The following is a 27,917-nucleotide window of genomic DNA, read 5'->3' as shown; positions in this document are numbered from 1 at the left end:
TAGAAAAAAATAGAAGGAGATAAGTCCCTTTTGTTCTAAGTGTAGTTTTAAAGGAAACCATTGCATTCATTCAGAGTGTTATATTTCACCTATCACTATATATCTGATTGATGGGTCAAGCTCTGTGTTTTGAAGCTCAGCAGTGAGGAATATGTTTTTAAGTATGTATCATGTGTAAATTCCAAAGTATTTTTTTTATGTGGTGAAAGTACTTCTGAAACACTAGCGCTTTTTTCTTCTTTTGTTTTTCCATCCTAAAGGGAGGAATTAATTAACATATTTTAAACCATTGTTCTTTTTTATCTTTCAAAACCAGTTTGATATGAAATTGTTAGAGGTGGACCTTTGTTTGCTTCCCTTTAATAGCTCTATTAAAATGGAAGCTTCATTGAGGACTTAATTGACATAACATAAGGTTTTTTGAAGGTTTTATTCTTTTCAGATCCATACAATTAAAATACATATTCTAGGTATCTGATGGGATGGATAGGACGAGAGCTAGAGACGATGTGCCACATCAGAACACAGAATACTAATAAAACACTGAGAGCCATCTGTCAGAGACAAAAAGCCATGGTCAGGGCCTATCTTTCAAAGAAAAATGAAATGACACTTGGCCTCCAAAAGATTAATATATTTGGTTATTGCCCTTTCCCTTCCCCTTTAACTTTTTAAACTCCATTCTCTAGCAAAGTTTTGTGTTACACTTCTGTTTTCCAAATCAGAGAAAATGTTTACAGCCTTGCTTCTTAGTGTGTGTGCATGGCTACCTAGTTTTTATATTTAGGCGAGGTCTAATTCTGCTTTTAAGATGCGTAGGTAACCCATGTTGGCTGCTATTCTCTTCTCCTTCCTACTTGCTAGTAGTGCAAGTTTTACAAACTGAAACATCTGGGGGACAGATCCTTAGAGGTAGTTTAGTTGGCTGCTGGACTCCAATTTGGACAGGTTTTAGGTCCTTCATAACAGTAAGTTGCGTGCAGAAGTCCTTTCAGTTCATGACGTAAATGGCATGCCGGCTAGAGGAGAAGCCACTGCTCAAGCATTCTCACACCATTCAAGGAGTCACATACACACCACCCCAGGTTTTAACTTCAAGGACTAGGATCCTTTTACAATGGGCAGCTCCAAAGAGCCAACAGAAGTCTTTTTGACTCCTTACTCACTTCTTGTGCACCTGTTGACAGGCAGAGCATAGGAAATTACATAGCAACAACTAAAACATCAGTGAGTCATCAACATTATTCTTACAGTAAATCTATAACTCCGCACTGTACCAGCTACTAAGAAGAAAATGAATTAATAATTAATTACTAGCCAAGAGCATGTCTAGGTATAAGTTCACAGCTTACAGCCTAAGACTTCAAAAAAATCCAGCTACTCATGCTAAGCAAACAGCATACTATATCACACGATATTATAACTCTAAAATAACTTACTCTTGCGTAAAACTTATTATATTAAACAACTGTCTCTCAACACTTAAACCAAATGGATCCTATACTGTTAGTTTGAAAGCCACTTTAAACAGGAGCTGGTGTGTCCCATATAAGATTTGCTGCCATGTAGAAAAACAGAAGGTGTGATATAAGTCACTGAAAATCCTCCTTGGAGACAAAGTAGTAAGATTTATAAAAAGCAACTTTATTAAAATGCAATTCAAGCAAGGTTAAAAATTTGATCAGATGAGCTTAGAAAACACAAAGGATTAGATCCTTGTTTATGTTACCTAGAGATCTGGGATCTGTGCATTGCAGATGTTGTGTGTAAGTTGTTTGTTTGTTTTTGAAACCTTGATGTCTGCTAGCTGATGAGGTGCCAGTAGAAATGTGTTCCATGCTCACAGTTCTTCAGTGGCAAAGATTACTGAAAAAAAATCCCGTCACCCACCCCCATACAACTATCTGTTCCTTGTGATTAAAAAAAAAAATCCTGCAAAACCTGGCCTAGACCATGACCCCCCCAAGACTTTTAAACATTTGTATCTGTCTATTTGTACAGCTGGGGACATAGAAACTCACAGTGCGGGGAGCAGAAATAGGCAGGTAAATCTTTTAAATCAGTTTGGCTACTAGAAATACCAAACATGGCATGGCATGATGGATGCTGACCTTTCAAGGTCTTTTTCATCCCCTTTTCTGTGATTTGAAGACTCACTCTCTAAACAAAGAAGTCCCTACTAAAATATTTTATTTTAGAGACTTTTGTTTTAAATTACCAAGAACAAGTCATTACTTAACGTGAAATTAATCTACATTTTGCTATTGGAAAGTTTATAGCTTACCTTGTCTAAACAACACAGGAAAATCTAATTATTGGTTCTTCTTTTCCTCTGTCTCTTGAACAACTTTAATCTTCCTGGTTTTTAACTTCTTGTTCTATTACTTTAGAGATTTCCCAAAGAGGGAGTGAAAAATCACAGCATAGAAAACCAAGCATTGTTTAAAGATGCTTGCTTTTCTGTTTAAATATAAGAGTAGAAATGCATATCTTGAGATTAATTTATCTTAATAAACTGTTGTTTTTCTTTTTCCAAGGTGGAAATTTCTGTGTCTCTCAGGGACTGTTGTGAAAAAGCTGGGATTCTTTTTATTTCTCCAGGAGTAGCACCAGCCCAATAAGCCAAACTGGTTCATGACTGGAATTACTAGTCTGTCACTCATTCACTTATTATGTCTTTTAATTTGGCATGTGAATTTAAAACATCTAAATTACTCTGATCCCTTTACTCCTTTTGTCACCTCCTGGGTTAGATGGGTTTTTGTATCAGCAGTTTTTTTCTGGTGGCATACTCAACCCTGCTCTGAAATTTATTCTATAAACCACTCTGACTGCCTTAGTGTACAAAATGGGCAGTAGGAGTTTGTCATACTGAATAAAGTTCTCTTGTTTTTAAACTTTCAGGGCGTGAAGATACTTGACATGATCTCCAAGCAAAGAATTACTAATGTGCCTCGAGATGACATAAGCCTTCGCCCAGATATGTATCCCTGCAGCCTTTGCTGGAAGGATAATTTAACGCTGATTATTGGCTGGGGAAATTCAGTAAAGGTGCAATTACCTGTCTTTATAATAAATGCTTGCTGTTATCACAAGACAAACAGAGGTTTTTTTCTGAAAAGTAAAGACAATCGAAAAAAATAGAATTTGGTTTGACCAGTGTTCAGAACTCTCGCTGCCTTAGAAATGTCATTGGACTGACCCTCATGAGGAGGAGGAGTGATAGGCACCCAGCAGCCAGACAGATCTCTGTGTGAGAGCATGCAGTGAATGTAATCCTCAGGGACATTTCATTCCTCTGTGCCTTGGAGAGATTTCGTCTCTTGAAAGCTTTTAGCATACTGTTGAATTCATTTCTTTTGATTAGCATTAAGGAAGAACAACTTACCATGAGGTATTTTTGGAGGGGATTGCTTTGGGGCCTGAGGAGGTTGCAGCTACTAAAACAGCCACATGATTTTGGTCAGAAAAAAAAAAAAAAAAAAGTGTGGGTGGAAGGACAGACTGCTTAGGGTTTTGTTATCTTTCAACAGGAAACTGGCATTTCAAACTTGTGTGGTGCAGACTGATTGTAATTTGCTCAGACCGGCACCTGACATGAGTTTGTTACAAGCCTGTTAGCTGTTTCCTAATAACAGACTACTGCATCACTGCACAGTGGGAAATTAAAAGTGCCTGATAGAAATAGATGGAAAGGGAGGGTAAAGTGAGTTAGGTGACATGTAAAAAGCTTTTGGAGCATTAAGCTTAGAGTTTTATTAATGAGGAGATTTGTCCTAAGGTTGGCATCTGCCTTCCCCTTGCTATTTGTGTGTGCTTCACAACATTTGGTTATTTGCATTTCTTTGTATGTACATACTCTTCTCCTGTAACTGGCAGGAGCAATAGCAAACTTACTGAATAAAAATCAGGTGCCTTGAAAGGTAATGAGATGCAAAGTGTGAGAAGACACCAAAACCAAATTCATATATAAATGCTTCTATGAAGAAACCATAGTGGGCGCATATTTTCACATTTCTCTTATGTGGTCCTTTTCTCTCCCAGCATATTTATAAGGCTGTGAGCTACAGCCACAACTTTTCTGTGTGCTTTTCTTTACTGAGGCACCATTACTGTTTCACAACTTGTGTTTTTCAAAATAAAGAAATCCATGTCCGAGAATTCCCAGAAATTCCTTTTCTTATTGAGGCAAAGCTAGTATTGTCTTAGGAACTACGGTTTCCTTATTGTAACAATTCAAATCTCTGTTTCCTAGATTTGCTCAGTAAAAGAACGTCATGCCAGTGAAATGCGTGACCTACCAAACCGCTACGTGGAAATAGGTATGGTTGTATGAATGCACCCCTTTTCAAAAAGCTCTAAAGGTCTTTTACATCCTAGCCAGAACTAAACTGTTACACTTTGAAGGCAACATGTAGTTGTAACATAAATGTCGCCAGCATTTTTAGCTGCTGAGGTTGTCATAATGCCCTATGCCGTGCATAGGTGTGAGGATTTTTTTTATAGAGAGCGTTAAGTTCTGTGATCATCTAAAATGAGACATACTTGTGTGAACAATGGATGCCTTAACTTTCCCTTCACACAGATTCCTTTAGAGAACTTGAGTTTTCATCTTGCTTAAATGATTGATGGTCAGTGTAGTAGTAAAGAGAAAACAGATATTACTTTATTTGATTACATGTTGTTTGACTACGCTACTCATAACATTTTGCTCTTCCCCCCCCCCCCCATAAAATCTCTGGTGTAGTGCTAAGAAACTGATTTTAATTTATTTTTGTTTCCTTTCTTGACTTCTGAATTTTCTATTTTCATTTGCTTTCTTATTTTTCTATCTAATCTGATATGAATAAATTTTTATTATTGCTGATTAGTGGAAAAGTTCTTGACAAAATGTGTGTATTAAGTAAAGCAGAATTCAAAGAAAATTTGTAAGGGAAGTGGGGATGTAAACAAAAAGTCACAGCTGTCCCCAGAAGTATCTAGTGGAGAAAGGAAGTATCTAGGAATAGATAGTACCAGGAAAATAAACAATCCCTCTTACTCTGCAGACCAGAGTGGGCAACAGTGTGTAAGCTTTGATGCTTCCTTGATTGTAGTAACATGAGATTGTAGATAGGGTGTTCAAGCAAAATCCTGAATCATGTCAGCTTGGAATGGTGCATGGCATAGGTGTGTATGTATGCTCTGTTTTCTGATTTCAGGGAAGGACTGTTCTAAAATAGCTTCTGAAAATCAACTAGGAGACTTGTTAAGCTCTGCAGGAAATCTAGACAATGAGACATTGGTGGTGTGCCTGAGAATTAACTGAGACCTGAAAGCTATTGGTTGTTTAGGATTACACAGTCCAGATAGACTATTTAACTGCAGAATCCTAGGCTATTTGCAATAATTTTATCAAGGAAAAGTTTTGTCATGAGTTTTAGCCTCAGATTTTGTATATAATATTTTCTGTACTGTTAAATAGCTTTTGGAAAATAGCTAAATGGGTTTGGTCACATACTGACAAGTCAACAGAGGTAACTTCTATTTCAGCTGTAATGTCTTTATATGGATGGTACTAGTCTTAGGTGACTGTCGATTGGAACTTGATTTTAAAAACATAAAAAGCTGTCATTGGGCTATTTAGGTGCAGACATGAAGGATAAAGATTTTTGTGGAAGTAACTTTTTCGTCTTAAAATTTCTGGCCTGTGGTTTTCTCTGTATTCTAGAAAACAGGTATTTTATCTCACTTAACCTGTTAATGATGTGCTTGAGGTTTTATTTTCTGGTTTCAGGTCAAAGCACTGAAATTGCTCTGCCAAATGCTGTCCACAATACTTTAGAACTTGGGAGGATTGGGAGGGAAAAGAGAGAGAGACATTGTTTGTTTAAGTCTCAGTATAAATTAATAGTCTTTCATATAGTCACATAGAAGGTCTTCTTGACTTCAGTATGTAATGCCATAACATCTATTTCAATTTTATTTCAGCATTCCTCTTCAAAGGCATAGCTGGAAGGTCTGATTTTATGTAAGACCTGCGACCAGTATAGTTTTTTTGCAAGACCACTAATATCCAAAGTGGATGCATAAGTTGATGTACTTGCATAAAGTAAAGAATTATACAAGGCAAGAATATCATCCTTTAATTCAAGGATAACTGAGTATCCTTCAGATATTTTGACTCAAAATATTTTGTCAACAGATTTACAAAAAATGAAGCCCTTAACACAGTATTACTTTTGTCAGGTTAAGTGGTATGGTGTTTTTAAATTTTTTTCTCCCTGCTTTTACAATTTTTCACTTGGAAAGAAACCAATAGTGTAGCAGGAAACTTCATGGTTGCATCTTTGGTCAGCACAGTAATACATATGGAGTCTATGATAAAACAGTGTTTTGTCATGTGCCAACAGTTTTGGGTTTATGCTGTATTAGAGCCATTCTGAGGTCCCCTAAGTTCCATGGTGGTATCATCACTAATGTGATGGCATTAATAGATAATATATGTTTCTTCAGTACTTTGCAGTACAGTGAATAAGGAAACAGTATTTCCTTCATTGCAAGTTAGGTGCATTAGGATCCTGTTTAACAGTGTACCTCCTCATCTTCTGTTTCTATCCCAAGAATTAGCTATATTTATTCTAAGGTGGGAAATAATTCCAGTATCTGCTGTGATGCTAAACCCCTTCTTGTGAGAAAGTTACACCACTGAACTGTTCTAGTTGTTTTACCTTAATGCTGTGATTACCTGTAAGAGAAAATAGTTGAATTATACAGGTCTCATGCACTGAGATCCATGTGGCATTGCTAATTTTATTTACATCTTCCAGTACATTAGTAGTTCTTTTCTTCAGTAATCTTGCCATTTTTTTTGCTACAGTTCATTACCTCTGTGAGTCTTCATTCAGTGTCAGAGATAAACTCCAAGTGAGTGTTTCTATTTAGGTTTAAATGTATGTTAGCTGAGCAGATCCTATCAGTTTAGCTCTGTTAGCTACTGCTGTGAAACAGTGTATTGATTAGAAAGTATTGGTATTGAATTACAGGCTTAACGTGGACTAAATGCCATTGTGATCTTTCTTAAAGAGTGCTTGACCTCTGTGCTCACTCCTGAAGCATGTACAAAAGATATAATGCTGCACAGCATCTGGTCTGAACAGGGAATCCTTCCTCAGCTGGAACCCATGAGAAGGCTGGTTGCTAAATAATTAGATTTTTCAGTTAATATGATGCCTTTTCAAAGGAAAATAGGTAATCTAGTCTTCCTTGGCCTTGTCAGGATTGCATATACTTTTATGGAGAAGTACCTTATCTCTTCCTCAGTTACACAGCTTGTTAATGATAGCAGAAAATAGAGATTAACACCGGAAGTATGTAAAATACTTCAAGCTGATTAGAGAATTTTTATTTAATTATTTTTTGTCCAGATTTTATCTGAGGAATCTCAGCTTAATTCTGGGTACAAGCCAGGCTCCAATGCTTCTTGAATACTTGTCTCCCTTTGCATTCTACCAAATTTCCAGTAAGGCAGATTTTTGGTTTAAAATTACATGTTTCAACAACAAACACAAATACGTTTGTAACAACACATTGTGTTTTACAAAGGAGTAGCTTCACACCTGCATAGCAAGTTAGCATCATGCATTGAGATTGCACATTTCAATCTGAATACATGGGAATATTTATTTTCTTGTTTGTAAAGTGAAATTAATGGAATCTAGTATACCAACATAATTCTCTTTATATAGATAGAATGTAAGGCTTAATTGATTAATTAATAATTAATTAATTAAGGCTTAATTAATAATGAATATGATGATCAGGAAGTTTACTTCATAAGGTGATTTATGCAAACATTTTATTTAAGCAAGTCTGCTGTACTCGGAGAAGCCAAAAACAAAAGAAAAAACCCAAACCTTGTTACATAGTTGATTCTACTTAGACTTTGGTTTATTTGTTTTGCCACAAGTTAAACCTATAGTTTATAAATTTCTTCATAAAATGATTCAAAGTGCTTCAAGATTTTGACTTCTTTGTCATCAAATCTCAGAGTTGCTAAGCCCCAGAGTTCTTCAAGACTGAATATTTTCCCTATTGATTAACAATGTTTTCTTGATTCAGTGGGAAAAAAGAGTTTTTCAGAAAATCAGCTTTGAAGCTTAACTGATACTTACTTTTCTTGTCCTCTGTAACTGAAATCACATACTGTCAAAAAAAAGTTTATATTTTACATCAAGTGCAACTCCATGCACAAGATAATAGCTAATCATAGCATGCCATTTGTATTCTGTTTTGGTTTGCATAAATTGCCTAGCACATAAAACCATATGCAAAATTTGTATTCACTGTTTTAGGTTACAGTGCAGCAAACTCTTAAGTGTTCTCAAGGTGGTATCTCCACCACCTGTGTTTTTAGTTTAAATCCAAGGTAAAACCTTCTGACTGTAACCGAAGTTTTACTCCTTAAAATCTGCTGTGGTAAAGTAGGGGCTGCTTTTAGAGGTTTCCCTAAACAAAGTAGGCTCATTTTAGTTTTAGTATCACATTATGTGTGGATCTTTAAATCCCAGAGAGAGTGACTTTATACAGTTTAGGTAAATAATGTAGCATATATTGTTTCATTTCTGTAGTTTGGTGTATTTCATACATTTCATTTAATGAGCAGCAAAAAAGATGTACAGGTTTCTTCATTTTGCCTCCTGGTAATTTGTTTGACATCTGTATATAGATGCTGAACATGGAGTAGATCCACTGTCAGCCTCTCTTCTATCTTCTCTTATGACAGGCATAAACATGTATGACACATGGCCATACCTCAGTCATTTCCATTTACTTCAATACCACATTTGTTTTAATTATTTTGGGTGCTTTTTAAATTACCAGCATTTCTCCATTGCCTTTATGTTGGATTTCTTTTCCTCCTTGATCACAACACAGTGTACAGAGAGTAAGTCAAATTAACCTATTATTGTTCTGTGCAGCTATAACTTACATCTTCTTTTTTCAGTAAGACTTTTTTGATTAGCAGCATCAAAGGTTTTTATCAGGTCAAGAAGCACTGTCTATGCCAGTTATTCTTTGTTCAAGGCTGTAGCAGCAGAGCTAGAGCATTGTGTTTCAACAACGCCTCTTGAGAAAGATGAGCTGAGAGAAAGCTGATAGCGAAACCAAGGAAACTAAACTATTCAGAAACAAAACTTGAAGTGATGATTTTTATTTGTTTATTTTTGTTTCAAAGATCAATACTTCTGCTAGATCTGAAACTCACCATTACATTGGGCGTTACAAGCACTTTCACTGGCAAAGGGGCTAAAGTTCTAATGTAAGACAAAGAAACACACATAGATTTTAAAGCCGTCTCTATAATCATTATAAATGATAATTCACCCCATGCTATTTTCCTCTTCAAATACAAACTACAGTATTTTACATGCCTTTAAGAGCCTTCTCTTGGCCCTTCTATGAAGCTGAATTTAAAGTTTCTTTGACAGTATTACGGATTTCACTTAAGGGTTTTTTTTTTATATTTTTCCTCCTGCCTTCCATATTATTTTAAAATGCCAAATACTAAATTGTAAACTGGAAATAAAATATGTAGTTGGTTTTGAACTGATTTGTTTAAAATCATCGCTGAAAGCAGCACATGACACAGTCAAAGTAATCTCATGATTTTTGTAGGTTAGAACAAGATAATTATGTACGTGGTTACAAATGTGAACCTCTTCTCTGTGAATGGATTGAGTGCTCTACTCCTGTGTTGTAGCATGGTCCTTCAATGATGCCAAAGTGTCAGCAGTCATTAAAAGAAAAACAGTGCTTGCTTATTCATTGAGAGACAGGTGTCAAATATATACTCTGTTTCATTGTATTTTTCTCCCTTTGTGGGAGGACAATTATTTCTCCTGTTCTTTCTTATTATCTTAAGCTAAAGAAAATTAGCTTTATTTATAATGTCATGATGCTGTATTTTCTGTTAGCTAAAATAATTAGTAAATTTTAGTAAATATATGTATATTAGTAGTGTAATATGCTAAACAGTAAGGAAGGAAACTCTTTGTTACCTACTTATGCTTAGATTCTCCTAAAACCATGTTTTGGGAGAAAATAATGAAGTATCTGATGCTTTTTTAAAAGTTTGTAGTTACAGGGCTTGCTAATGTAAACACTTGGATGGTTCTTGTTTTGGTCCCCATAAGAGAGGAGCTCTCAAAAAAGAGGTGCACTGTAAATCCACCAGAATAAAAATAAATAGCTGTTTCTGTGTCAGACATCTCATTTATTAAGTCTTTTCCTAAATACAGTTCAGCACTCTGTTTTTCTTTCTCTTTCTTGAAACAATCTCATGTAACTGTCTCGATTTCAAGACCAATTTTAGAAAATTATGTTTTCAGTTTTATGAAGAAGAAAAGATACTATGAATGGTGTTTTCTTTGTAATAAGTGTATCTTTAGATTATTCTGTGATGTTTAAAGTGATGATAAATAATGATCTTTGTGTTTTTCCATATACCAATAGATGTAGCAAGTGTGGGTCTCTTATGGCCACACGAACTTGCTGTGAATATGCAAACCAATGAAGTTGTACTACTTATTGTGTTTTCTTGAGTTTGACTTTTGTTTTGCTTCCTTTTTTAATGTGATTATTGAAAATCAGACTGGCGCCTTCATTTCAAATGTTTAATCTCTAACACATCCAGGAGCACAAACATCTCTTTTTGCTAGCTTTAATGTAATGTAATCTGCTAATGTAGATTTTCATCTGATCCAAGTGGGAAATCTCTGGGTTTGTTATATGTGTTGAGTCTTCAGTTCTCTGAAGGGGTACTGTATGCTGTTGATTGTCTCTGAAAATCAGTGAGTTTTTCTCAGGTGTTAGTTCACACACATTCATGTTTTTAAGTCTATTTTCCTTTCCTGTATTTCAGTTTTCCAATTTGAGACTGAATTCTACATCAGTGGACTTGCACCTATCTGTGACCAGCTTGTTATACTTTCATATGTGAAGGAGATCTCCGAAAAAACGGTAGTTTTTTTAATCTGAGTTTCTTCACATTAATTTGGCCTGTGAGCTGGGCCTTAAACTAGTCATACAAATATGATTATCTGAGAAAAAATTTTTAGTCTGCTGGTAGTGAATAGTGCTTGAAATGTCTCTGATCCATAAAACAAGGTCAGTGGAGGTGATGTTGAAGACTAATGTGCTTACCTTTCAGAAATCATGTTTGGGTTCCTTTTGTTCTTGCAGAACGCAGAGAGGGTCTCTAGCTAGCTCTTCTTGCTCCTTTTTTCTTCCTTTCTTACCCTCCCTGCCTTTTTCTCTCCTATTCTTTCTTTCTTCCTGATGTTTCTGCACCAGAAGAAATAAAGAATCTTGTTTAGCCATAAGAGGAGCTTGCTGACACTGCATCTCAAAAGAAATGAGAGTAGTGAAGTTGATCAACTCAAGCAATAAAAGTCACTGTGGGGTGGAATGAATGATTGTGAGCGAGTGGCATCATTGTCTCCCTTTCTTCTAAGATCTTTAGTTATGTACATCCAGATCCATGTGTAGATAGGTAGAAATTAGAATTCATGTCAGCCGTTTTTACTGTGCATGGACAGACGTCGTGTCTGTCTCCGACATTGATTTCATATTGCCAAATAAAAGGCAAGGCAGTGGAGGAAATCCTTGAAGCTGCAGTGTGAGGACGGCAGATGCTCTTGATCATCTCTTTGATAAGCATGTCTGTGTTAGACAACCATCACCATAGTAACCTTAAGAAACTGGGTGCACAAGTTGCTAGGCAATGAAATGCTGTAGGTTCGAACAAATGCTTGAGCCTTCTGAAATCAGTGGGGTTAGCTCCTAGTTCTGCATCAGGATGCCAGATTATTATTTCTTTATTTATATTAAGGATAAGAATAATGTCACAGCAATGTTTCCCAAAGGAGTCAGCACAGTAGTCCTCCAGTGCAGCAGAGTCAGTGAAAGACAAGAAAGCAAACAAATGTGATAAGGAAGGGGGAGGAAAAGGTGGGTTGAAATGCTAGGGAGCAAGGAAATTGGGAAGCCACTGTTAATGAAAAAGTAGTACTGGAAAGGGGCTAGTGTAAACAAGGTAGTGACTGCTAAAGGTTAAAGTAATTTTAATTGCTTTAGGAAAGAAAGATGAAAAGGGAATTTCAGGTGATACAATGGTAATTGAACATCAAAAAAAGGTTTTTTCATGTATTTGCTTTTAATTAGCCTTTTAAACAAACTCCAAATGCTGGACTTCACTAACTTCTCAATTCTCTGGGTAGCTGTAGAAGGAACAGAAGTACAATCATCCCTGACACTGCACCTGTGTCCTATTGTGATGGGGAACTTCTTTGTTAGTGTTTTGCCTCACTTGTCTTGTTAGTGTGGAGTCCAAACTGCCTGAGCTTGCAGGAGAATTGCTGCTCACTACAAATGTCGTTTAATTGCAAAGAACACTGGTCTTCTTATACTTGGTTTCACAGCTTGCAAATGACAGCTTCTTACTTATTACAAATTAGATCACAATTGAACTTGCTTTGAAAGTTTTTCTGGTTTGGTTGTTTGGGTTTTTTTCATGGAACAGTTAAATTGAGAAAAGACCCAAGTGGTGCTACTTCCAAATGGGTAGGTTAGAGCTGTTTAAATCCACTTTCTATATGTTCTGCTCTTTTATTTTGTATTTTGCTATAATTCACAGCCTGAAGTAGCAAATATAGGATTGTCTTGGACCTTGACTTAATTAAAAATGCAGCTAGTCGAAGACAGCAATTTCATTTGAACAGAAGGTGAAAATCCATGATGTCATCTTACCATAACTACCTACATTCAACTTGAAAGTTCATTTTACTCTAAGTTCATCAGAGCAGCAACGTTTTTGTATTACTATTAGATTAATTTACCCTGCTGCTGCTGGCTGCTTAAAATCAAACACCAGCTTAAAAAAAACAAATTAGTGTTAATACCAGAATATCATTGACTCATGGAGCTCTGTCCTTCAGGGCATGAGCCCAGCTGGCTATGGGTTATAAATTTTTCTGTTGCTTGTTGAATGAAGCAATTGATAGTCGTCTGTGATAGCTCTGAAAATTTCTGTGACCAAGAGCAGAAAAGCAGCGAGCAAGGGGTGGGATTGGACCTATGTCTTGTCTATACCTCCTCCTCCAGACTGATCTCTTCAAGGGAAGCAATCCAAGAGTAATTTTGGATTACTTGGAGTAACTTTCCTTTGAGTTCCAAATGAAATCATTCTGTGCAGTACAGCTTTGCAGCTTGTATGATTTGCAGCTGAGTACAGAGTACTTCAGTGCAGAGTACTGAATCTTTGTGAATGTTTGCAGCTGTTGAATTTCAGCCTTGTTTGTAGATGACCACCAATTGGTATTGCTAAGATAAATCATGTAAAAAGCAACTAAGATGCCATTTTTCTAGGAAGTGGAGTGTTGTGCAAGGCCTAGACTCGATATTGTACAACCCCTACCTGAGTCCTGTGAAGAGATCTCTTCTGATGCACTAACAGTACGAGGATTTCAGGAAAATGAATGTCGTGATTATCATTTAGGTATGTGTTCTCAATATTGTTTTGTTTTGTTTTCATACCTTGCTTTAATAGCCTTCTTTTTCATTTTTGTCATTTTTTTTGTCATCTCCTTGAACAGCTGTAACTGCTTATGACACTGAATTGTAGACTGTAATCCACAAGAACCAGTCACATGAAAGAAAATAAATGTGTGTATTTAAACATCATGATTTTTAACACTGTCTATTAGGTCAGACATACTGGAGAAGTCAGAAATATATATCTCATGTAATGTCCAGTATTGTAGAAGGCAATATTTTTGATGGAGATTTATTCAACATGTGATCCATAGGAATTCTTTTTACACAAAGGGCTTCAGGAATAATGAAATGAGTGGTACAATGTCTGGAAAAGCTGTTTTAGAGGGAAAGATTGAATAGGTTTCATTTCAACAATAGGAGGTACATTGGTCAACATAAGAGGGGCACACTGATATTTAGCTTCTCTGTACTGACAAAGCTGCCAGTTATATTACAGACCTCAAATGGTAAAATGGAATACATAGGAACTGGATTTTGGCAAGTTCCACCTAGAAGATAGGTTTAATTATGTAACAGGAAGGGATATTAAGCCCTGGCACAATATATGCCGTATTTTAAGGATGGGATAGTTTTATGATCTATATGTTGTAGCTCAGAAAAATGTATGGCAAAGCTGATACAGAATTCCTTGGTGAAGATTATGTGGCCTGTGCTATACAGAATCATTTCTCCTGGCTTTTAAAATCCATTAATCTGAATTTTAAGTATCTCCTCTGGCAGCATGCTTCAAATCATAGGCTTGGAAAACCTCTGTGTACATCTATGCCCTTAAGCCACTAGAAATATATCTCCTCCTGACCTCAAAAACATTGGTGCTGCTATCAGTAGAATTGGGGTTTCTTTATACTTCTTCCAAAGCAGAATACAGCTGTCCACAGCTGTACTTTTATGCTGTATGAATATTCTAGTTCACCTGAAAAATCTAAATGTTTTGCATGGCTTTAAGACAAGCATTATTTTGTGAATTGCTTATCACTTCAGGGGTGTATTTGTATGCGTGCATTGAAACTGATCTGGACCTACAAAGTACTGGTGTTTCTTCATGGTTCTGTCCAAATTATAACTATTCAGAATGGTCATCTTCTGCATTTGATTTTATCTTTTAGTAGTTATTTTCTTTGAGCCTACTCAAAAATAAAGGCTTATGGTATAAGAAAATGCATTATACATATAGCCTTAACTTGCAGCATTGCAAATGCATTGCTGTAATGATGTGCTGTGTCCCCAGGGGTTATGGCATCTATCATTTATGCTTTTGATGGCCTTGACCTTGATGGGAAGGATAAGTTTATTGCAGGCTGTGTATTGTTATAGTCCTCTAAAAGTATAATAATGGGTTCTAAACCATCATAAAGTTTACACATAGTGGATGAATCAGAATTTGCAATAAGCTCTGGTGATTTTTTGAAAGATATTTTGCCATTTAAACCAGTTTTAATTTGTTGGAGAATACTGCTTCCAAACTAGTGTGTCCTGCAGGAGTAGCCTTGCTGTCTTCCTTGCATCCCCCCTTTGTAAATTTCCCCCAAGGGTGTACTAAAAAGTAGAACTTTACTTAAAGAAAATATAGTAATAATAAAACTGTGTATGCATTTGCAGAATATTCGGAAGGTGAATCACTTTTTTATATCATCAGCCCAAGAGATGTGGTTGTGGCTAAAGAGCGGGACCAAGATGATCACATTGACTGGCTTCTTGAAAAGAAGAAATACGAAGTAATTTTTATATCATTCTTTCCTTCAGACTTGCTTTGTTTGGGAATTGGAGTAGGATGATGGACTTTGCTAGGTCGTTTGGATTGGACGGTTCCTACAGTCATTGACTAAATGTTTGTAAAGGATGGCAGTTAACTATCTGTCCCCCCATCTCTTACAGAGTTAGTCTCACTACTGAAACTACTAATCAGAATTTCACCCAAGTGAGGTAGCTGAATTAGATGCTGAAAATGTGGCTCTCATCATCAGTTATGAAACGTGTTACCTGACGCTGAAAATTATGAAACTGGGTTTTGGCTTTAGAATAGCAGAAGAGTTAACCAATGAGCTGTGCTTTTAAAAGTAAAATACTATGGGCTTGAACTGTGGTTGTGCATGCTGAAAGTAGTGTTATTCACAAGAAAGCTGATCCAATATTAAAAGACAAGGATATACAGCTTTCTCAGAAAAAGAAACGACTTAGCATTTGATTGTGTAAATATTGGTGTTTGAGTATGTATATCTAAACACCTAAAACAATAATAATAAATTTTACATACCATATCAACATACACACAGTGGTCTGAATCTTAATATCCTGCATTTATTGACTTAGAACATTTGTTATGATGCATAAAGTTAACTTGCAAATTCTTATTTATGTTTGTGGTGTGTCCATTATAAGGAAAAAAAATGTGGAAAAACCATTCAGCATGTATTACTTTTGCTAATATAATCATGATATTTCTCATGCAGATTTGTTTAAATCCATGTGGATGCTTTTGCATTTGAATAGCAAACTTGTGTGATGAGTGCAGTTTTGCAGTGTATGTAAATCACAGCATTTGGTCTCTGAAGATTCCAGTAATTTGCAAGTGACAGCTGTGTGTGTGCCTTTATAAAATCCATTCAAGTTAGTAGACTGGCGTGTTACAATGTATATTAAAGGTTTCATTTTTATTTGTAAAAGTGCCAGCTTTTTTTCTGTACATTCGAAAAACGTAGAAGAACAGCAAATGACACTTAAATATAAATCATTCTGACCAAAGAAGACATTTGGGCTGGGGAACTGGAAGGTAGCCTTTCCCCATTCACCCCTTTTCCTGTTGTTTTTTTTCACAGGTTTTGGTAGTGAAGTGGTCTCATTTGAAAATGATCAAATGTGATTGCATTGTGTGTTTTGTTCTAATCTTGTGATTTGATCCTAATATAATAATGTGGAGTGAACCCAGATGGAATCAAAAGTAGTTTTCTCTTTGCTTGACTGCTTTTGTTTGAGTATGAATTCAAAGCTGTTCATCCAACCATGGCATTAAAAATTTTAACTTCCAATGACCTACTCTGAAAAACAGTTGATTAATACAGTTCTAGAGCTTTCTGAAAGTATTTCTATTTGACTGTTTTCTCCTTTTTGAATATAGGAAGCTTTGATGGCAGCTGAGATCAGTCAGAAAACCATAAAAAAGCACAAGATTTTGGTAAGTCTCAAAACTTCTATCCAAAACAAAATATCTTCTTTCTTTTAGAGTGCTGTAAGATGCCACAAATAAATTCCCTGTTTTTTATAACACCAGGCAATAACTGTTAGGCATAGTCTAACTGGCATCTCATTTCTTGGTTTCAGCTGCAGAACAGGAGTGTTAGTGTGTGAAACAAGAAAGGATCTGCATTTTATGAAGGTTCTATTTGCATTGAAAGGATGAGAATTCCATTTCTCTGATTGCTGATGGGGGTTTTGTTTGCTTTTACTTTTGTATTAAATTTACTGTTGTTTGAGGTAACACGCAGTATTGCACTATTAGGGATGCAGGCAGAAGTGACAAATTTCCCCTTAACTTATACCTTGTACATGTGACAGGGTTTTGTAGGGAGTTTTAAGAGATGCTCCTTTTCTCACATAGAGTTATTTCCCATGTTTACAGTCCCTTTCACAGAGCAACAAAGAGTATTGATGTTTAAAACAAAAGGGGGAATGGTGTAATAGATACAAAAGCAATACTAATTCTAGTTCTTGTTTGTTTGCTTTTGTTTAAATTCACTAATACTGATGTTGCTTTAAATTGAAATTTGTACAAAGTGTTTGAAGATGTGTTTAATTTTTTGCCCAGATAACTGATGTAATAAGCATGCTGTATATCAGTATGTCTGAAAAATCTTTTATTCTTATGTAGTCCAGAAGTTGAATCAAGATTTAAATGGCATGCCGTTACCTATCACAGAGTTTGTATTTAACAAAGCTGCTCTATGACCTTTGCAAAAGATGTGAAGAATAGTTAAAGGGGGTCCTGGCAATGCATTAGGAGGAAAAAAGAAACCCAAACAAGCAAGCAATCACCAAACCAAATAAAAAATACCCCGCAACTTTTCTTTTGCTTTGCAGAAATTTGCTCTGCAATAAATGGTTAAATTCAGTGAAATACAAGCAGTTTTTGAGAATTTGGTCTCTAAAGCAAAAGCCAACAGAATATGCTGAGGAAACAAAATGTTGACATCAAGCCCTAAGTGAAGGATTAGTGGTACACTGATTTAAAACAACTTATGCTCTCACTGTTCAGTGACACCACACTCAGGGTACCTGACAAGTCTGGTAGCCTTGGAGATTTTTTTAGATGGCAGTAATTATCACTGCTCCTCTGCACCTCTTGAACAGAGCACAGAGATCCTAAACAACCAGATCTACATCTTTTCTTTATCCATCTTCTCTGCTCACTGGGAAGCTGGTCCACAGGAGAATGAAGATTTCTCTTGGCCTCTTTCTTGAGAATGATGAAGTTGAAAATATGTAGGTGGTTCCTATAGTGTAATGAAATCCTGAAGTATTGTGTACGTGCAATTTTTTTCTAATTTTGTAGTAAATTGACCAGTTGAAGTTGTTGCATACCCCTGTTCATATTCTGCTATAGTCATTACTGTCCTTGATATTGATCAAAGAAATGTTGTGCCTCAGAAGATGTAAATGTTTATTTTTTCTAAGAAACAAGGACTGCTTTTTCATTGTACAGCTTCATTTTTTCTTTTATTCTCTTTTTTTTTTTTCTTTCAAGAAAGGGTGTGTTTTTTAGTTGTGACACTCTTAGGTTATGCAGTGAGTACACTGGGTTGTGTCAAAATAGACATGAGTGTTGAGATCATTAGGAGGCTCATGCCAGAATTTTAATATGTGTTAAATGCCTACCAGAAACATTTTAAAACTGACCTGTGTGATGAACTTTGAAAAAGGAAATTTAGTATGTAATAAATAATAATCTTGCTAAGTTCTCAGTAATTCCTGTGCTTTATTGAGCAGCACTAGGATTTATATTCTCAACCAACTTTTTGCCATCCTCTTCAGACTTCCTGTTGACAAAGAGCATGTCTTACACAATGACTGGTGATTTTCTTTTTGAACTAATTCAAGTACTGCAAGATCACCTATGTATTTCAAACAATCATTAATAATTAGCGGTGGTAGTCTTCTTAGCATCAGTGAGGTTATGAAATTTATTTAAAAGAGCACCTTCAGTTGAACCTGCAAGCAGTCTATGCAAGTATTTTGTATTGACTGTTCTGTGGGCCCTACTTGTAAAAGTGAATTAGGGCATGCACTTAGAGCTTTGATTTTCCAGCTGTATGCACTGCTGTTTTGGTAGTTCCTGCAGTAGTCAAGTAGTTCACTTCCAAACTTTTATAACTAATTCTCTGTTTTTATTCCCTCTAGGACATTGGCTTAGCCTATATAAATCACCTGGTGGAGAAAGGAGAGTATGACCTTGCTGCTCGGTAACCTCTTATTAAAGATCTTCTTTGCTGGCTAAAGAGTGTCTGTGTGGGGAAAAAGCAAAAAAACAAATTATTGATTCTGAAGTATTTGTGGATGTTGATTTCCTGTGTGTTCTGAAGTTTCTGAAGTTTCCAAACATAGAGGTTGCAGTGCCATATATTTTTTTGTCTATAGTGACTAAAAGTTACTGTAAACTTTAACTGGAATTGAGGCATATCTTTTTGAAAGTAAGCCTTGATTTTTCAGTCACACCAGATTTTCAAAACTAAGGTTTTCTTTGAATTTTGATAAACTCAGTTTATTAGTGTGTCATTGCACATAAGTCCATCAGAAAATAATTTGATTTTGCATAGGTATAAATAAAAATGTCAAATATGGGAGTCTGAAGTAAGGATCAGAAATTACCCAAGGTTTTTGTTTTCATGTACGTGTAAGTGTAAGCACATCTTTTTAAGTGTTCAGTTTTTCTCAGCTGAGATTTAAAAACTTCACTCTTAAAGCTGACCAAGAGAGTGGCATCTCTGCCCATGTTGTGTGGATTTCAACTAGATGATGTTTAAACTCTGTTCCAATCCAACCATTCTGTGGTTCTTTGGAAGCTAATATGGCCCTAATCAGTAAGGGTGAATGCATAATAAGCAGTTGGTCCTCTTGGATGGACAAAATTTTAAGGTTTGAAAGGAGGAAAACCTGGCATACTCTACTTAAAGCGGTGGTTGCCAAAGTCAGACACTTTTGCGAGTGTCATGATAGGGAGAAGAGGAAATGAATCCTTGTAATAATGCTGTCACATTTGTATTACTTTCTGTACCTACTTTTGTTCTCATCTCTTTTATTTTCCTCCCAGAAAGTGCCAGAAAATCCTTGGCAAAAACACAGAACTCTGGGAATTTGAAGTTTACAAGTTTAAAGAAATAGGTCAGCTTAAAGTAAGTTAAATTCTGTGTCTGAACTCAAGTTATTTGTATGTTGTACTTACTGTTTGTATTGACCAAGTAAAGCATCACATTTAATGGCCCTGTTCTAGTATTGCTGCCTCAGATCTCTGTTTGTTCCTAGACAGCTGTCTTTCCAATTGATATATCATAAAACAAGATTGGAGGCATAATGCTACATATTTTACTTGTTGGCAGTCTCCATATGAAGGACCCACCCCCAAGGCTTTTGCTTGCAAAGATGCTCACAGTTAAATACATCTTTCCAATTTACTTCTAATTCATTTCCAGTATGTCCTAAAATTCCTACCCCAATTATTAAGGAAAGTAGACTCTGTGGGTGCCAGTCATTCTGGCAAATCCAGGTCTATTGTAACAGCTACACAACTTTAAGTGTCAAGGAATTGCAAAACAACAATGAAGACCTGTGCTAGAAATGGTGGTGAGGAAGAGGAGCAGTCTGTGCTGTGTGGTGCCTTCCCTAGTCACAAGCCAGCAACAACAGTGCACATTTAATGTGAGAGTCTCAGTTAATAAATTGTGCAGGACATAAAGCCTCGTACTGTCACTGCTAAACCAATTGAAAACATTATGCACACTCCCTTTGGTAACATGTGTACATTTACGTCTGAATTTTATGTCTTCCTATTCAAACTCAATGAGCCAAAAAGGACATACTATTAAGATCTCACAGCATGCAGTCCTTTGCTGGTTTTGAGCTATTTAATTCTGTTCAAAGACCAAAAGTGTTTCAGCATTACAAATTTCAGAAATGTCTGACTTCTTTCAGAGCCACTCCAGTGCAAAAACAGCCTTGCCTTTAGTAAACCTTCTTTGTGGTTTGGTGCACTCTTTACTACTTTGGAAGATGAAATCCTATGTTTCTGTTTCTTTATTTCAGTCCAATAAAGGACTTGGATGCAGGTACAGATGAATTTTTGATAACACTGCTTCTTAGTCCTTCTGGGTTCATTTTGTTCTTTAGCTGCAAATGTCTGGAAGGGATGTTTGTCTTATTTCCACTTACATCATCCAGCAAATTGTAAAATATCAAAATATTTTCAGGTTTGTTGCAGAAACATCTTTGCTCAATTACCACCTTTCTAAATTGTTGGTTGTTTTTGGCTTTAGAATATCTTTTTTCTTCCTATAGCCAAGGCACAGGAATTCTCAGAAATACATGAGATGCACTCCATTACATTATTCAGCTTCAAATTGCAGTTCTAGAAAATGCCTGCCTTATTTCACTATTTCAATTGCATATAACTTTCCCCATATTTCTAAAGATGCCTGAGTGTCATAAAGGATGGACTAAATTAAGCCAGATCTAAATGAAGGGGTCCTTGAAATGCTTGGGATCACTTGTGTGGAATTTTTACCTACTTACATGACTAACAGATATTAAACACCATATTGTTACTGGCCTATAATGGCTGTAAGCCCTGATGAGTAGACTATTTAAGATGTGGAAACAGAGTTCATTTCAAAGCAGAATTGTCTTGGAAGAATTTTCACTGCATGTAAGTAAGTTGTTGCCTGAAATCTGATATCTCAAATCTAGCATAATTTGCCAATAACTAAGGTGACAGTAAACTAAAGGCTTGAAATTTCCTTCCTGCACAGACAAATTAGTGATACCCCAGTGTCAAAGTCTATGGCATGAGTATTGTTTGTTTGCATGTGTTTTTAGGGGGGTTTTGAGTGTTCTGTAGTAAGCAGTCCTGTTTGGCTACCAAAGGTTGCATTTTAATATCTTGACGTCTCTCATCTTCAGTGAATGTCCTCTCGCGAGCCAAGTTGTGGCACCTTCAAGGTTCTAGAGCCTTGTGGTGATCTGTCCCTCTCCTCCTCCAGCAGCAGTGACTTAAGGGAGTTACATGCTTATGTTGCCTTTTGCCCAACCTGGAAATGAAACTTGAGGTAATTTTAGTAAGGAGGTAATATAAAAGAGGATCTTTATTTGAAGGCCTTGAGGTGCAGTTATGGAAAGATAACTGTGAAGTTATGGAAAGATATCTGTGAAGAGAGGTCTAAAATGTAGTGAGATGTTTTTTCTCCTGCTTTATTCAAGCAACTTCAGTATCAAAATGCTATTGTACCATGTGCCAAGAGCAGGCAACAGGCAACATCTCTCAGTGTTTGGAGGAATTTCACTGGTGTTGGTTCCTCAGCTACAAACCCTACAATCCTCAGACAGCTGTTAGCAGTAGGATTTATTTTGGCAGGTGGAAATAATCTTGGCCTCTAGTTGCATGGAATAGTAGTGCTAATTAGATGCTATGCTGAAACTCCAGGGTATGAGCTGATTTATTCTGGCAGCTTCTCATCTCCTGCTTGCTGGAATGCAATTCCTTAACACCTTCTTTACAGATAACAAGCCTTCACCCTTTTCATGGAGAGATACATTTTCAAATTAATTTTCAATTGGGTATGTAAAAATAGCCCTTCATAGAATGTGGTGACCCCAAAGTAAGTCATAATTCAAAATTACACATATATTGTGCTTGTGTGGTCATGTTCTGATATTGGAAGTGCTACAGTAATGGCTTCTGTGAGAAGCTGGCAGAAGCTTCCTCCATGTCCATCAGAGCCAATGCCAGCCAGCTCCAGAATGGACCCACTGCTGGCCAAGACCAGGCCAATCAGGAATGATAGGAACACCTATGTGATAACAGATTTAAAAAGAAAGAAAAAAAGTTACTGCACAGTTGTGATTGTGACCAGAGAAGAATAGAGTCATAATATGAGAGAAGAACAACTCTGTAGACACCAAGGTCAGAGGAGAAAGGAGGAGAAGGAGATGCTCCAGGCACCAGAGCTGAGATTCCTGTGCAGGCCATGGTGCAGAGCATGGTGAGGCAGCAGTGTCCCTGCAGGCCATGGAGGACAGAGGGGATGCAGAGATCTATCTGCAGCCCGTGTAGGAGCCCATGCTGGACTAGGCTGTGCCTGAAGGACTGCATCCAATGGAAGAGTGACCCACATTGCAGCAGTTCATGGAGAACTGTTGCCCATGGGATGGACTCATGTTAAAGAAGTTTGTGGAAAGCTGTCTCCTGTGGGAGAGACCCACACTGGAGAAGGGGAAGGACTCCTCTACCTGAGCAGTGAGAGGAGCAATATGTGATGAACTGACCATAATCCCCATTCCCTGTCTCCCTGTGTTTCTGGAGTGTAGGAGTAGAGCCCAGGAAGGAGGCATGGACGGGGGAAGGTGGTTTTGATATTTATTTTACTTCTTATTATCCTGCTCTGGTTTGGTTATTAATAAATCCAGTTACTGTCCCAAATGTGAGTCTGTTTTGCTGTGATGGTATTTGGTGAGTGATCCCTCCTGGATCTTATCTTAACCCATGAACCCTTCGTTGTATTTTTTTCTCCTCTGTCCAGTTGTGGAAGGAAGCGAGAGAGTGGCTTTGTTGGGTGCCTGGTGTCCAGACACCCACAACAACACATTTTTCAGCTAATGAATCCTTATACCTTTTTACAAGGCTTAGACTTCAAATGGATTTTGAGAACATTGTTTTTTTGAGGCATCTTTCATGGGTTTTGCTTTCTAAATGACTACTGGTACCTTAAGGACAATGGCTGAGTCTCCCATTCTAGTGTCTTGCCATCTGTCTCTCAAATGATAGTTCTTTTAAATGAGTTATAGAATTCCAGTGTGTATAATCCTAAAGTAAATAACTTCTATGTGCTGCTTATGAACTTATAAGACTTCCAGTGATTATCAGGGACTATGTTTTGTGTATAGCTTTGTTCATTTCACAACTTTTTTTTTTTTCCTATCAGTATATCAGGATATTATATGTCATTCCTCATCTGACACTTTGTTCTCTTTGTTCCTATAGGCAATTAGTCGTTACTTGCCAAGACGAGATCCAGTTTTGAAACCTCTGATCTACGAAATGGTCCTGCATGCATTTTTGGAAAGTGACTATGAGGTACTGCAGCCTGATGTGTCCACATAGTTATTGCCAGCCAAAGGCCCTTAGCAGGGAAGAATTCTGCCAGCAAATTCTCTCTGTATTCAAACAGATTATCAGTGGACAGTTCCACAATAATGACGATATTTAAAAGTTGAATTTTAATTTTAAGAGAATAAATGAAAGTTCCTCAGAGCATGCAAATACTGTGAGATTAATTATTCATTAGACTGTTATTTTTAGTTTGTGTAATGTAGCATAAGTGGTTGTAGGTGATGCACAAAGCCTACAGCACCTAAAGAGACTCAGCTTCATAAATCTTAATAACATCGCTCTAAGAAGGAAAAATCTGTGTTCTGCACTACATGTCTGTGGGCATGTAAAAGTTCTTTAAAGGTTAAGGACAGCAGGTATTATCTCAGAGGCTTAGTTGAAGCTTTGATGTTTTGAAATGCTCCTTAGGCCATTCTTTCTATTTCTGTTACAATCTCTTATACTTTTAGGGGTTTGCAACCCTAATAAAAGAGTGGCCTGGAGATCTGTACAACAACACAATCATAGTTCAAGCTGTAGTGGATCACCTGAAGAAAGATCCACAGAACAGGACTCTGCTAAGAACACTTGCAGAACTGTGAGTACAGTTTTAAATTCCTGTTACAAAAAGTACATTTAAAATAGCGTACTGTAGTTTACCCACATTTGCTTAGCTCTCTTAACAGAAATCTTCTTTACTGTAGTCTACAGAGTATTGGCTTTCTCTCCACTCAGCTGATTGCACAGCTTAGCAATTCTTTACCCTTCCTTGTAAAGTTCACATTGACTATGAAAGCAAACTGTTAAGCATGAGATTGGATTTCCTACTCCTCTTTCCAAAGTAAATAGCTAGCATTCCTCTTCATGCTGTCAGAGGAAACATCTTTTCTGAAGTGTGCATTTCAGAATTACCCATGTGAAAATAAAATGGTGGGGGGTTTTGCCCACTATTTAAGAAGTGTATTTAGGTTTACTGCATGGATGGAAATATGTGACTAGAAAATGTGCCAAAACTGATCTGGTTCTTGGTCACTTGGTCACTACAGGGAAAAAGCTCTTTGATTTTCTCAGCTTGAATACTGTTATTTTCAAACTGCACCTTTGAAGAAAGAAGACTTACTGTCTATTGCTATGTTACAATCTGCCTGAAAGTTTTAAGAGTACAATGTTTTTTTAGCTCTGAAGAGTGTTCCAGTTGGTTTCTATGAATTGAAAGGCTAGCATTTTGTGTGTCTTCCCCTGTGAGTTGAAAATGGAAAATGAAAATTCAGAAATTTTCTACAGGTCAGAACACAAATGAAGGCCAGTATAAACAGAGGTGAAATTAATGTTGCCTGATAGTTTCTTCCCTTTTACAAAAATTAATCACAGCTCTATTTAGATATTTATAAAATCAAGTAGTATCCTAACGTGTTTTACGTACTAGAGTATGTTTGTATTTTCTCTCATAAGTGATTTTCCTACACTTAAGTATGTAACATTACATGTATTATAATCCTATTTTTATCAGGTACACTTATGATCAGCGCTATGGCAGAGCCCTAGAAATCTACCTAACTCTGAGGCACAAAGATGTCTTCCAGTTGATCCACAAACACAATCTCTTCAGTTCTATCAGAGACAAAATTGTTCTGCTCATGGATTTTGATTCAGAGGTATGGTGATCTTAATGATTTTATATTCACTTTCCTCTAGATATAATTTAACAGATTAAAAATAAATGAGCTAAAGATGGTGTTGAGGAGAGTGTGTGTTTGCTGCATCTGGATACATTCTGAGGTAAGGAAGATTGTTTGTCTAGATTGCAAAGTAATTGACCCAAGATTATTTTTTCCCTTCATATTTCCATTTGTGTTTCCTTTCCATTTCCATTTGTCACTCTCAATGAGAAAAGTGAGTGTCCACATCATTTGAGATTGTTGTCATTCTCAAGTTACAACATTAAATATCATTTCACACAGAGTATGATTTCACCATGTTACTCTTTCTGTAAGCCAAAGAAAGGAGAGAGTGAATTTATGTAGGCATATATTACATGTACTTACCATTTTCCTTTCACCAGTCAATTAATCTGCTTCTGAAAGTTTGCAAGGTTATTAACCTAAATTCCAAAAATCAGGAAGTGTTAATTCCATGCTGAATTCTATCTTCTTTCTTTCCAGCTGGCTATAAAACCTGAGCAAACAAGTTTTGGTGATAACCAAGTAGATCTCTTTTTTCAGTGCAGTAGTTGTTTAAGCACTGCAGCTAAAATATGGATCACTACTGTTGGTGATCATCTTTAGTATGCCCATCCTAAACTACATGGAGAAAAAAAAGTATAATTTTTTTAATCCAATAGAATAAGTCATACCAGGAATTTTTAGGAATATCAAGCCATATCTTGGTATTTTTTGAAGCAAAAGTTTGCTCTCGAAAGAGGAAGCAGAACCTGAGTTCTGGTGAATGAGTGGCTTACATGGTCTTGTTTGCATGATTAATGTATTGGTGTGCAGGTAGTTTGGAGGAATCCAGTTGTGAGAGAGATTGAATTGTGTGTTTCTTACGTAGTCATCACCCTGTAGTTCCCTTCAGTGATGGAACAAATAGTATTTCTACATTGTTCAGCAGTGGCTTTTTGTGATTGATGATGATTCAGTGGGCATATGTCACCTGCAGTGTCAGTGCACAGCATTTATTGCTATTAGTGAGGAAACTTAGGAGAAGTATTCTGGAAGAATGCAGTGCTGTGCTGTCAAGGTATGCTGCTGTTATGTAAATTGTTCTCTGAATTTCTGTTGCCGAAAAGAGTAGGTCTGCAATATCTATCTGACACCCATCAGTGAACAAGCATAATATTATATAGAGTATGAGAAAATATGTATACCTGTTTCCTATCTGAGTTCTCTTTTTCTGTTGTAGAAAGCGGTAGACATGCTTTTGGATAATGAAGATAAAATTTCTGTGAGTATGACAAGTTCATGGCATGGCAGTCCACTGCTAGCTTTTATTACCTGGTCTCCTTTCAGTCTTGTAAATGTGATGTCTATCACAGGTTTGTTTTCTTTCAGATTGACAGAGTTGTTGAAGAATTAGAAAACAGGCCTGAGTTACAGCATGTGGTAAGTATTCTTGCATTCTGTTGATTTCAAGTTGAGCTGAATAAACTCTTGGCTGGACATACCTTTTACAGGTGTGTTTATTTTTGCAAAGTGCACCTGACACTGAAATGTCATAAATGATCAGAGGCAAAGTGGCTACTTCTGGCAGTTTCCTCTTTAGCATGGCCGTAGCATCTTTACAGTAGTTAAATGATCTTAAAATATGTACCTGTTAGAATTTGATAACATAATACATACTTACTAACATCTCCTTTGCACTGCATTGTAGGCATTTGTCTTTTCTGGTCAATTAATTCTTGCTTTTATTCCTTCTTTTTCCCTACCCAAAAATGCAGTTGGTTGGTGGGTGCAGCTCTAAAATGTTTTGCTGATCCACAGATAAAGTGAATTGCTTGTCTTTCTGGAGCTGTAACTTCCATACACTGTTGAATTGTTCTTCTTTGTACAGAATTACAATATCACTGTAAGGCTGTGGGTCCGCACTGCTATTCCAGAAGTTCCCCTTTGGTATGAACATGCTGTCAGTGGAGTATATAGTGTGACCCCTCATAATGTGTGACAGTGGGCTTGGGCTGTATTAGAGAGGGAAGTTTTAACTTGCTCTTGGTCACAGATAGGGCTCAGGTATTCATCTAGTAGAGATGTGGTTTATGGGTTAGAGATCTGATTATGGGAAGCAGATCTATGGCAAGTGCAGTCCACAGCCCAAGAGCTTTGCAAAGGCAGCTGACAGACTGTCAGTTTACAGAAGGGATGCATGCAGAGGAAGGCAACAAAGGTGGTGAATGGTCTAGAGGGGAAGCTGTACAAAGAGCAGCTGGGGTCACTTGGTTTTGCTCAGCCTGGATAAGAGGAGACTGAGGGGAGTCCTT

The 27,917-nt window shown here is 36.8% G+C and overlaps 1 protein-coding gene across 2 annotated transcripts in view; it reads left to right on the top strand.

The window, feature by feature from the left end:
* VPS41 (VPS41 subunit of HOPS complex) overlaps positions 1 to 27,917 on the top strand; it is a 106,266-nt gene that overhangs the window by 59,555 nt on the left and 18,794 nt on the right. For both annotated transcript variants that reach the window (XM_023919543.2, XM_023919542.2), the window contains 13 exons: positions 2,905 to 3,051; positions 4,256 to 4,322; positions 10,904 to 11,001; positions 13,408 to 13,537; positions 15,196 to 15,311; positions 16,712 to 16,768; positions 18,988 to 19,049; positions 19,898 to 19,979; positions 23,837 to 23,929; positions 24,415 to 24,542; positions 25,455 to 25,599; positions 26,846 to 26,887; positions 26,995 to 27,045. In XM_023919543.2, the coding sequence (XP_023775311.1) occupies positions 2,905 to 3,051; positions 4,256 to 4,322; positions 10,904 to 11,001; positions 13,408 to 13,537; positions 15,196 to 15,311; positions 16,712 to 16,768; positions 18,988 to 19,049; positions 19,898 to 19,979; positions 23,837 to 23,929; positions 24,415 to 24,542; positions 25,455 to 25,599; positions 26,846 to 26,887; positions 26,995 to 27,045 (1,218 nt within the window). The remainder of the gene's footprint in view (positions 1 to 2,904; positions 3,052 to 4,255; positions 4,323 to 10,903; positions 11,002 to 13,407; positions 13,538 to 15,195; positions 15,312 to 16,711; positions 16,769 to 18,987; positions 19,050 to 19,897; positions 19,980 to 23,836; positions 23,930 to 24,414; positions 24,543 to 25,454; positions 25,600 to 26,845; positions 26,888 to 26,994; positions 27,046 to 27,917) is intronic.

This window comes from Cyanistes caeruleus, chromosome 1 (genome assembly GCF_971803275.1).
Source record: "Cyanistes caeruleus chromosome 1, bCyaCae1.hap1.1, whole genome shotgun sequence".
Lineage (NCBI taxonomy): Eukaryota > Metazoa > Chordata > Aves > Passeriformes > Paridae > Cyanistes > Cyanistes caeruleus.
The sequence above is the reverse complement of the archived record's forward strand: the minus strand, read 5'-3'. Positions and strand labels throughout refer to the sequence as shown.